A 12,928-nucleotide genomic window follows, 5' to 3' on the forward strand; every position below is an offset into this window, starting at 1 on the left:
AGAAAGCTGGAGTAGCTATACTCATATCAGACAAAATAGACTCTAAAATAAAGAATGTTACAAGAGACAAGGAAAGACACTACGTAATGAGCAAGGGATCAATCCAAGAAGAAGATATAACAATTATAAATATACACGCACCCAACACAGGAGCACCTCAATACACAAAGCAACTGCTAACAGCTATAAAAGAGAAAATCGACAGTAACACAATAATAGTGGAGGACTTTAACACCTCACTTACACAACGGACAGATCATATAAAATGAAAATAAATAAGGAAACAGAAGCTTTAAATGATACAATAGACCAGATAGATTTAACTGATATTTATAGGACATTCCATTCAAAAACAGCAGATTACAGTTTCTTCTCAAGTGCACATGGAACATTCTCCAGGATAGATCACATCTTGGGTCACAAATCAAGCTTCAGTAAATTTAAGAAAATTGAAATCATATCAAGCATCTTTTCTGAACACAACACTGAGATTAGAAATGAATCACAGGGAAAAAAATGTAAAAAACACACACACATGAAGGCTAAACAATACATTACTAAATAACCAAGAGATCACTGAAGAAATCAAAGAGGAAATCAAAAAATACCTAGAGACAAATGACAATGAAAACACGATGATCCAAAACCTATGGGATGCAGCAAAAGCAGTTCTAAGAGGGAAGTTTATAGCTATACAAGCCTACCTCAAGAAACAAGAAAAATCCCAAGTAAACAATCTAACCTTACACCTAAAGGAACTAGAGAAAGAAGAACAAACAAAACCCAAAGTTAGCAGAAGGAAAGAAATCATAAAGATCAGAGCAGAAATAAATGAAACAGAAACAAAGAAACAATAGCAAAGATCAATAAAACTAAAAGCTGGTTCTTTGAGAAGATAAACAAAATTGATAAACCATTAGTCAGACTCATCAAGAAAAAGAGGGAAAGGACTCAAATCAATAAAATTAGAAGTGAAAAAGGAGAAGTTACAACAGACACCACAGAAATACAAAGCATCCTAACAGACTACCACAAGCAACTCTATGCCAATAAAATGGACAACCTGGAAGAAATGGACAAATTCTTAGAAAGGTAACCTTCCAAGACTGAACCAGGAAGAAATAGAAAATATGAACAGACCATTCACAAGTAATGAAATTGAAACTGTGATTAAAAATCTTCCAACAAACAGAAGTCCAGGACCAGACGGCTTCACAGGTGAATTCTATCAAACATTTAGAGAAGAGCTAACACCCATCCTTCTCAAACTCTTCCAAAACACTGCAGAGGAAGGAACACTCCCAAACTCATTCTATGAGGCCACCATCACCCTGATACCAAAACTAGACAAAGATACTACAAAAAAAGAAAATTACAGACCAATATCACTGATGAATATAGATGGAAAAATCCTCAACAAAATACTAGCAAACAGAACCCAACAACACATTAAAAGGATCATACACCATGATCAACTGGGATTTATGCCAGGGATGCAAGGATTCTTTAATATCTGCAAGTCAATCAATGTGATACACCATATTAACAAATTGAAGAATAAAAACCATATGATCATCTCAATAGATGCAGAAAAAACTTTTGACAAAATTCAACACCCATTTATGATAAAAACTCTCCAGAAAGTGGGCATAGAGGGAACCTACCTCAACATAATAAAGGTCATATATGACAAACCCACAGCAAACATCATTCTCAATGGTGAAAAACTGAAACCATTTCCTCTAAGAGCAGGAACAAGACAAGGATGTTCACTCTTACCACTATCATTCAACATAGTTTTGGAAGTCCTAGCCACAGCAATCAGAGAAGAAAAAGAAACAAAAGGAATACAAATTGGAAAAGAACAAGTAAAACTGTCACTGTTTGCAGATGACATGATACTATACATAAAGAATCCTAAAAATGCCACCAGAAAACTACTAGAGCTAATCAATGAATTTGGTAAAGTTGCAGGATACAAAATTAATGCACAGAAATCTCTTGCATTTCTATACACTAATGATGAAAAATCTGAAAGAGAAATTATGGAAACAGTCCCATTTACCATTGCAACTAAAAGGATAAAATACCTAGGAATAAACCTACCTAGGGAAGCAAAAGACCTGTATGCAGAACTCTATAAGACACTGATGAAAGAAATTAAAGATGATACCAACAGATGGAGAGATATACCATGTTCTTGGATTGGAAGAATCAATATTGTGAAAACGACTATACTATCTAAAGCAATCTGCAGATTCAAAGCAATCCCTATCAAATTACCAATGGCATTTTTTACAGAACTAGAACAAATCATCTCAAAATTTGTGTGGAGACACAAAAGACCCCAAATAGCCAAAGCAGTCTTGAGGGAAAAAAAACAGAGCTGGAGGAATCAGACTCCCTGACTTCAGACTATACTACAAAGCTACAGTAATCAAGACAATATGGTACTGGCACAAAAGCAGAAACATAGATCAATGGAACAAGATAGAAAGCCCAGAGATAAACCCATGCACCTATGGTCAACTAATCTATGACAAAGAAGGCAAAGATATACAATGAAGAAAAGACAGTCTCTTCAATAAGTGGTGCTGGGAAAACTGGACAGCTACATGTAAAAGAATGAAGGTAGAACACTCCCTAACACCATATACAAAAATAAACTCAAAATGGTTTCAAGACCTAAATGTAAGACCAGACACTATAAAACTCTTAGAGGAAAACACCGGAAGAACACTGTTTGACATAAATCACAGCAAGATCTTTTTTGATCCACCTCCTAGAGTAATGGAAATAAAAACAAAAATAAACAAATGGGACGTAACGAAACTTCAAAGCTTTTGCACAGCAAAGGAAACCATAGAGAAGACGAAAAGACAACCCTCAGAATGGGAGAAAATATTCGCAAACGAACCAACAGACAAAGGATTAATCTCCAAAATATATAAACAGCTCATGCAGCTCAATATTAAAAAAACAAACAACCCAATCCAAAAATGGGCAAAAGACCTAAATAGACATTTCTCCAAAGAAGACATACAGATGGCCAAGAAGCACATGAAAAGCTGCTCAACATCACTTATTAGAGAAATGCAAATCAAAACTACAATGAGTTATCACCTCACACCAGTTAGAATTGGCATCATCAGAAAATCTACAAACAACAAATGCTGGAGAGGGTGTGGAGAAAAGGGAACCCTCTTGCACTGTTGGTGGGAATGTAAATTGATACTCCCACTATGGAGAACAGTATGGAGGTTCCTTAAAAAACTAAAAATAGAATTACCATATGATCCAGCAATCCCACTACTGGGCATATACCCAGAGAAAACCATAATTCAAAAAGACACATGCACCCCAATGTTCATTGCAGCACTATTTACAATAGTCAGGTCATGGAAAAAACCTAAATGCCCAATGACAGACGAATGGATAAAGAGGTTGTGGTCCATACACACAATGAAATATTACTCAGCCATAAAAGGGAATGAAATTGAGTCATTTGTTGAGACGTGGATGGATCTAGAGACTGTCATACAGAGTGAAGTAAGTCAGAAAGAGAAAAACAAATATCGTATATTAATGCATGTATGTGGAACCTAGAAAAATGGTACAGATGAACTGGTTTGCAGGGCAGAAGTTGAGACACAGATGTAGAGAACAAATGTATGGACACCAAGGGGGGAAAACCACGGTGGGGTGGGGATGGTGCTGTGCTGAACTGGGCGATTGGGATTGACATGTATACACTCATGTGTATAAATTTGATGACTAGTAAGAAACTGCAGTATAAAAGAACAAAAAACAAAGAAAGAAACAATACTAAACTTAATTTGGGTTTTTGTATGGAAATATGTTAATATAAATGTTTCAGACATTACATGAAATTTCTAAAAATGTTATATTTTCTGGTATAATGTTATAAGTCATAATTCTAGTTATTACTTTAAAATGTATATCTCAGAAATAACTAAATTTACTTGTCAATTGCATTATTATGAACTTTCATCAAATCTTTAACCGTGGTCATTTTTAAGTCTTTTGTCATTTACAAACAGTTCTTGGCGTACTCTGATGCTTTCGCAAAAATGTTCCTATAAAAGGGTTTCATCTTCAAGGAATTCATGGAAAAGACTCTGACAAGTACAGGTTTCTGGTAACTGACTATATTGCTGAACTGAATGAATAAGCATTTTCAGAACTCTAATGGAAAATTGATGAATTCATAAAAGTGCTAACAAAAGATCAAGATGAAAAAAAAATTAATTACATGGGACTGAGTGAACTGATGAGGATGATTATAATTTTTGTGACTTTCTGTTTGAATAATAAAAAAAAAATCCCACAAGGACTCAGAGGCAAAAAATATACAAATCAATTTTCACTGCAAAGTAAAGGAGCTGTTACAGTGGAGGATTACTGGACTGAATGTCAATATTATGACATAGTAAGTAAACAAATAGTCAAACTAAAAAGAATATGATAGGCAAGCCAAAGACTAAGAAAAAATATTTGCATTACAAATATCTGACAAAGGACTTATACCCAGAATATATAAAGAAATCTTACAATTCAGTAAGAAAACAACCCAATTTTTTAAAAATGAGCAAAACACTTGAATAGGCACTTCATGAAACATGTATGAATGACCAATAAGTACATGAAATGATGTTCAATGTCCTTAGCAATCAGTGGTATGCAAATTAAAATCATAATGAGATATTACTACATGCCTATTAGAATAGCTAAAATTAAAAAGACAATACCAAGTGTAATTAAGGATGTGGAACAACTATTTGTGGAAATGTAAATGGTACACTGACTATGGCAAATAGTTTGAAAGTTTCTTATAAAGTTAAACATGCACTTCCATATGACCCAGCAAACCTACTCTTAGCTATATTTACTCAAGTGAAATGAAAACTTATATTTGTATGCATTTATAGTGGCTTTATTTAATTGTCAAAAACTAGGGGGCAAAAACAAATGTCCTCCAATTGGTGAGATACAAAAGATAACCAACTACTGATAAATATGACAACAGATATGAATCTGACATGCATTATGGCAGTAAAAGAAGCCAGACTCAAAAGAGTACAGAATATACGATTCTATCTATATGACATTCTGGAAAATGCAAAATTGTGGGGACAGAAAACAGATCAGTGGGATATGAGGGAGAGACTGGAGAAAAGGGAGCATAAGGAAAATTTCTGTAGTGATGGATTGGCGTGGTGATGATCCAAGTGTATGCATTTGTCAAAACTCAGAACTATATACTAAAAAGGGTAATTTTACTAAACTCAAAAAGAAAAGAAGAACAAACCACAGCTGCATACAACAATGTAAATGAATTCCAAAAATATAGTACTAGCAAGAGCAACAAAACATAACGTTTAGGGATACACGTTTAGGTGATGTAACTAAGATGAAGAGCAAGAAAGTAAACTCCATAAGAGACAGGATCACTGTTAACTTTGAGGGGGAGTGAGGGGGTAGAGATTGAGAAGGGGTGTAAGGGTACCAGCATTGTTCTAATTCTTTCTCTGGTGGTTACATAAGTAGTTGCTTTCTGATAATTCATTGTGCTATCATTTATATTTTATATCCTTTTAAAAGAAAACAACTCAGGGTAATTATAAAACAATAAAATAATATATATATTTTTTAGAGGTAGGAAGCATTCCTGGATTCATATCTTGATTACACCATTTGTTAGATGTAGACTTTAGGCAGGTTTCTTAACCTTTCTCAGCCTCACTTTACTCATCTATTTAATGGGAAAATTACACCTGCCTCATAAAGCAATTATGTGAATTAAATGGGATTAATGTAATTTTTCCTTGAGGGTATCTGCATAGCTCCCAATTTCCTTTTGGAGGGTTCCTCTTATCCACATGGGATGGGCCCCCCAGTAGCTATGATTTTGTGTTAAATGACCCCACTACTGCCCAGCTGGGTCAGTACTCAAGTTGGGCTAATCAAGAAGCCCTCTGGGGAGCTTAAAATGGAGAATGAGCAAGTTAATTCTGTATCTGGGCTTTATCATGAACAGAACAGATATAAATCTCCAGAACAGATATAAATTTCCAGAAGAGTAGTGTGCACACATTCTATCCCCTACATTCAGAGCAGCAGAGGAAGAAAAGACTAGAACAGGGAGACAGAGGGAGTACTGCCCACATTTCTGACTGATTTCTGGTTCCTGATTCCAGTCCCTTACTGAGGCCTGCCCTTGGGTTCCATAAAACACAGAATACCTATATATAAATATCTTTAAGGAAATAATGCTAGCTTACGTTGGATTCTACTATTTACAATCCAACCGTCCTAGATAATATGTTATATAAAGCATGAAGCACATGGAAAAGGCTCAAAATCTAATCTCTGTGACAACAACTGTCTGATCTTTGACCTCCTATATAAGGTGGGGACTTCCTTACCGAGCCCTTGAAAGAGTCCTACTGTGGTGTTCAAAACACAGACTGACCTTGTTAGCCCATTTTCACCTCTCTATCTATAAGAAATCTGTAAGAAGAGTCCAGCCTCAAATTTCCTGTTAGATTCAAAATTTTCAGTTGCTAAAGATTGCCTAGAGAAAGAAATTCTAGTATAACAGAATAAAATTACAACAAAAAAATAGATAGAATCAAGTGCCTCAATTTAGAGCCTAAAGCAAAAGTCAGACTAGGTAAGATGTCATCTAACAACCAAGATAAAAGTTGAGCATTTACAGTTCATATTGTCCCAGATTCCATTTTTTTCTTAGGTAATGCCTACAGAATTTACACTTCTACATTTTGGTGCCTGTATTTTTACATTCTCAAGCTAAAGGCTATTTTCCCTATATATCAATAGTTAGGGTACTCTGAGTAACGCTGACATGGACTTATTACTATATTCCAGAAAGTCCAACTCTTTGAGGGCAGGCTGTTTGCATATTTATCAAAAGTCAACCTATACACACTCAGATAAAGCAGTTTAGAATTAAGTTATATAAGCCAAGCTTATTGTAATCAGTCCTTATTTTACCTCATTTGTTCTTGTAAATAAATTAAAAACACAGTAAGTAAAACACACGTTGAAACAACTGTTGTTACTAAGGATATGACTGTAAGGATATGACCTTACTCAATATAAGTATTTATATGACTGTACCTTACTCATATAATATGTATATGTCAGAAGACACATAAAACACCAATTATTTCATAAAGTTACTTCAGTCAATTTTATGTAATAATGCTCTCCATCATATCTGACTTTAGTTTAATACACAAAATATGAAATATGGACAATCTGGACAAATGAGTTGTTATTTTCCTAATATATGTAGAAAGCAGTATTCTTAAAAGTTTAACTGCCAATTTTAATAACAGTAACTGTATTGATGTTTTTAACCTAAGATCTGAAAAAATACATATACATTCAAGCCCATAATTTCCTTAATAAAGTAGTTTTTTGTAATAGCTGATCTCTCAAGAATATATAATACTTTTCTCTAAACAAACATCCAATTGCCATTCATATTTGCATATAAATAGCACCTATATATAATGAGATAATATTTCTATCATCCATTCCTGGAACATGTTGGGAACTTAATCCTCCTAAATTAACTGGATAACAAATATCAGTAATTATGAAACCATCTGTAAGCAATGTTCTAAATAAAATTTATTTATAAACACTAGAGGGTGCTCTAATTCAACAGTGTCTGCTCATTGCTGTACACCTGAAACTAACGCAACATTGTTAATCAACTATACTCCAATATAAAATATCTTAAAAAACAAAACCAAAAAACAGTGCCTGGTATCTGGCTTTGATGCTTAATATAATTTTCTCCTTGATTAAAGATAAATGAAGATAATTATCAGCACCAACAATTTTTGCTTTTGAACTAATACATGGAGATACTTTATGAGACAAAAATTTCATCTTTCCAGAATATGTAATAAAACTTAGTAGAATTCCACTGAAATCATTTTTATTGCACAATTATTATATATTTAATATTGTGTTAAGTGGATAGAATAGAAAATAACACAGAAGTATAAAGATAGTCCTTATCTCTAAAGGAAATTAATGCAATATTCAGACGATTAAGAGAAGGTATATCTTGTATCTTACAGGTCATGTACTTACAAGCTTAAGTTCAAGGGAAATTACAAAATGAATTTGGTAAAAAACATATAGTAGCTCAATTTCAATTTCAGTTGCTAAGTATTAAGGTATAGTTTAGCTATTTTACAAAAGTAATTTGAAATTTTAAATAATAAATAAAAGTGATATTGTTGAGGGTATCACCTGCTGTCTCAAGAAAATATTTTTTAAGCTAACAGATACAAGAAATTGAAAAAGAAAAAATCCAACACTTTGAATATCCGTAATAGGAAATAATTAATAATAATATCAATTTCAAATCTTCATAAGGAATAATTTACTGCTAGTTTTTTAATTTATTTCTAAAACATTTACAAGCTCAATTATAAATCTTTGAAATTTTCAAAATTAAAAGTAATTTATATGCCACCATTTGACAATCCAAAAAGTTCCCTGGAGTATGAGTTTCCAATAGACAGCATTAAACAATCCCAAATAACAAAGTCTAATGGCTAGGAAAATACACATCTATATAGTTCAAGAAAGTGGCTATTAACTGAGACACTATTTAATCCCAACAAAGTATTGTGCCTTTATAAATGTTTACAGAAAAGAAAACAAGCAGAACATTATAAATACTTCTAAATCAACCAGTCTCTCGCAATCTCTCTCTCTCTCTCTCTCTCTCTCTCTCTCACACACACACACATACGCGCACGCACACGCACACGCACACTCACTACTCACACACACAGAGTCCATTCCCCAAGAGGGGAGTACTTGGCTTATACCTCTCTCTCTCATTCTCTTCCCTAATCAATAACTAAGAGCCCCCAAAGAAATCCTAAAGATAAACTTTTCAAGATTAATAGAATACAACACTAGGCAAAAGCCAGAGATAGGACTGAACCAGGCTCACAAACCACCCAGACTCTATGAACCAAAACACGTGGCAGAGAACTAATCAGATTGCTGGAGCCCACAGAAATTCTGAAAATGCAAGCATTGTGTTATAGCTTGAAGTATACATTTGGCACCTATATTCTTTTGGCACTCACTTCCCCTTTATATGTTTATCTGCCTTGCATCTACCAGATTCCTAGGGCCGTATTATACTCTAAATGCCCAGCTGCCAACTTCCCTATTCAGTGTCACATCATTTAACACCTTCTACTGCAATAGGTGACAACCTACACATTGTTAGAGAGTATTAATAATGTTTGAAACATTCACATACCTTCCCCATTATGAAGGTCTTCTGAACCATCATATATACCTCTACTGACAGAAAAGTATGGCTCTGAGACAGTCAGTTGTTGTGTAAGTTTTAGTCCTTTTTAAACCAAGCCTGAACTCATACTTCTACAAACATATTTTGGAGCTACAACATAACCCTAATCAAGATCTTAGCTTCCCACTGATATTTAGAGCTTTTGCCCATTAATCTGAAAAGCATAGGGGCTACATAAAGTAAAGAATGGGTAGAAATGTGTGATTTTCTTTATAAATACTAATTTTCATCTCTTAATATAATGTTACATAAAAGTCTACAAATCATGAGACTAGAATACTCTATTCAAATAATAACTTAAGATGAATACCTGCTTTCCATGACTCCTGAATCTTGCTGCAAACTAATAGTCTCTGTTGTAATTTCCACTTTCCGTACACTTCCAAAGAAATCAGTTATCAGGACATTTTTAGGATCCCTTTGAAAAAGATCAGTGCGATGTCCAGGAGTAGACACACATAGACTTTTGGGGCACACCTGAAACTGAAAAAAATATGTACAACAATAATAAATACACATGCTTACATATTCATACAACTTTTATTAAATCCATTAATACAATATAGTCGACAGTAATATATCTTCAAAGTTCTCCCAACCTAAAGAAACTACTGGTTCTAAAGATTAAAGTTTCATTGCTATCGTAATGCTTGACACTTTAAGAAGCTATACAGACATTAGAATAGGTTATCAATAAAACAGGAAGCTGGCAAGGGAACAAAAAAACATTCACTTTTTTAAATCATATGCTACAAAGTTTATTTTGAACACTTATTTATGAGAACTCATAGGCAACACTATGACAAGAGAATTGCTTTTTTTCTGTATCTACATCCATCTCAGTGGAATGCTCTACCAGAGCATTTTTTTTTTACATTTTGTAATTTTGTAACATTTTGTAATCATGACCCTTCATTCAAACTTTAAATTCAAATAAAATATTACATAGTAGCTCAATATGTAAAAAATATGAAACCAGAGCTGCTCTGGATTGTAGGAAGTTAAGCGTAGCCTGCTCGCTAGCTATCCCCCTCATCCTCCTGCTGTGAATCTACAAAAACCATTCTATAAATCAAGTAACTTTCCTAGTTTATCCATGATAAAAATTACAAACCCAAAGCACCTCAATACACTATAGTGCTCCAGAGAATAGTCTGAAAACTACAACTTTACCACTACACAGATCTCACAATATTTTTTATGTTAATCTTATTCCTGATATTCCACATCAGTGCATTACCAAGGACCTTTGCAGGACATTTGGTCCATGCCAAAAGGTCCTTGATATTTGGTCCTGTCCAAAACCATTTGGCATGAACCAAATATGCTCATGAACATTTGGACAAGACCAAATTTCAAGGACCTTTTGGCATGGGCCAAATGTCGTATGGACGTTTTGGACAGGACCAAGTGTCTGCTAACCCCAGACACATGTTCATTCACTCAGCAAAGCATAAAAAGTGTCTACTAGGGCTTCCCTGGTGGCGCAGTGTTTGAGAGTCTGCCTGCCAATGCAGGGGACATGGGTTCATACTCCGGTACGGGAAGATCCCACATGCCGCGGAGCGGCTAGGCCCGTGAGCCATGGCCGCTGGGCCTGCACGTCCGGAGCCTGTGCTCCGCAATGGGAGAGGCCACAACAGTGAGAGGCCCGTGCAGCGCAAAAAAAAAAAAAAAAAAAAAAAAGTGTCAATTATACACACTTCATACGGTTACCTTCCATAGGGGATACAAAAATTGATGAGACTTGGGTCCTCTCCTCAAGGCTTTAAGTCTAGTCAGAGATGAATAAACATAACAAGGCAGAAAAAAAAAGGGACAGGCTCTAATTCAGAAAAAGATAAACTTCTTAGTGTTTCGAGGATAAGAAAAAAGGAGTGGGGCTTTAGCTATTTTCTGAAGGAAAAGGAAGATTAGCTTGGAAATAACATTCCTAATAAAGGAGCAGCTGCAGAGACATGTTAAGGCAAAGAACTCAATTTGGCAGAAGCCCAGCATATATGAAGGAAACCATTACAGGCCCACTAGTAAGGACCCAGAGCCCACAGCACTTGCCCACCTGTAGGGACAAGACTATCTGCGTAGGTAATCACCAACACAACAGTAGAGGGATGGGGAAGGGCACAGCAACTATAATTTATGAAACTGTGTTCCAAGCACTGTGTTAAGCAGTTTGCAGATATTCTCATTTAAGCTTACCAACAACTTTGAGGTATACAAAAATTATTCTCTCCTTCAAACTAAGGCTCAAAGAGATTAATTGGTCTAACATCATACTGCCTTCCAGGTTCAGGAAAGCAGTAACAAGAAATACAAAGAAAAGCTCAGGATATAAATTAAGAAGCAAAGAGGGCTTCCCTGGTGGCGCAGTGGTTGAGAGTCCGCCTGCCGATGCAGGGGACACCAGTTAGTGCCCCGGTCCGGGAGGATCCCACGTGCCACGGAGCGGCTGGGCCCGTGAGCCATGGCCACTGAGCCTGCGCGTCCAGAGCCTGTGCTCCACAACGGGAGAGACCACAACAGTGAGAGGCCTGCGTACTGGAAAAAAAAAAAAAAAAAAAAAAAGCAGCAAAGAAGGAAAAAAAGGTGGGGGAAGATCAAGAAAGTTAATTTAGTCAAATAAGGACAAAACAGACAGAAGGCTGAATAAACAAAAGATAAAACAAAATAAACAAGATAAAATTAAAGTTTGAGGTATATCAAAGGTATTCCTGTATGAGCAACTTGGTCGGTTTTATTAGGTACTAGCAGAAGAAAGCAGAAAAAGAAAAGTAGTTGAATGAGCTTGTCAAACACTAAATAAGTATTATCTTCTTTGCTGCTAAAAAAAACAACAACAACAAAAAAAAAAACAAAAAAAACCTTCCACTTTAAAACAAATTGAATTATAATTGAAACAATTATATTAGTTTCAGATGTACCACATAGTGATTTGATTTTTTTTTTTTTTTTTTTTTTTTGTCTTTTGCAGTACGCAGGCCTCTCACTGTTGTGGCCTCTCCCGTTGCGGAGCATAGGCTCCGGACACACAGGCTCAGCGGCCATGGCTCACGGGCCCAGCCGCTCAGCGGCATGTGGGATCTTCCCGTACCAGGGCACGAACCCGTGTCCCCTGCATCGGCAGGCAGACTCTCAACCACTGCACCACCAGGGAAGCCCATGATTTGATATTTTATACATCACAAAATGATCACCGTGGCAAGTCTACTTACAATCTGTCACCAAAGTTATTACAATATTATTGGCTATATTCCCTATGCTGTACATTACTTTGCCATGACTTATTTACTTTTAACTGGAAGTTTGTACTTGTTAATCCTCTTTATCTATTTCACCCGTGTCCCCATTCACCCACCCCTCTGACAACCATCTGTTTGTTCTCTGTATAAGTCTACTTCTGTTTTTTTCTTTATATTCCACAAATAATTGATAGCATACAGTATTTGTCTTTCTCTGTCTTATTTCACTGAGCATAATACCCTCTAGGTCCATCCATGTTGTTGCAAATGGCAGAATTTCATTCTTTTC

At 35.4% G+C, this 12,928-nt stretch overlaps 1 protein-coding gene across 3 annotated transcripts in view; it reads right to left on the reverse strand.

Annotated features, from left to right (window-relative positions):
- The window catches only part of PIGK (phosphatidylinositol glycan anchor biosynthesis class K), a 140,692-nt gene that overhangs the window by 69,700 nt on the left and 58,064 nt on the right, over window positions 1–12,928 (reverse strand). For all 3 annotated transcript variants that reach the window (XM_082612774.1, XM_082612772.1, XM_082612773.1), the window contains exon 9: window positions 9,711–9,883. In XM_082612774.1, the coding sequence (XP_082468900.1) occupies window positions 9,711–9,883 (173 nt within the window). The remainder of the gene's footprint in view (window positions 1–9,710; window positions 9,884–12,928) is intronic.

Source organism: Mesoplodon mirus (genome assembly GCF_964341445.2).
Source record: "Mesoplodon mirus genome assembly, chromosome: 3".
NCBI classification, from domain to species: domain Eukaryota; kingdom Metazoa; phylum Chordata; class Mammalia; order Artiodactyla; family Ziphiidae; genus Mesoplodon; species Mesoplodon mirus.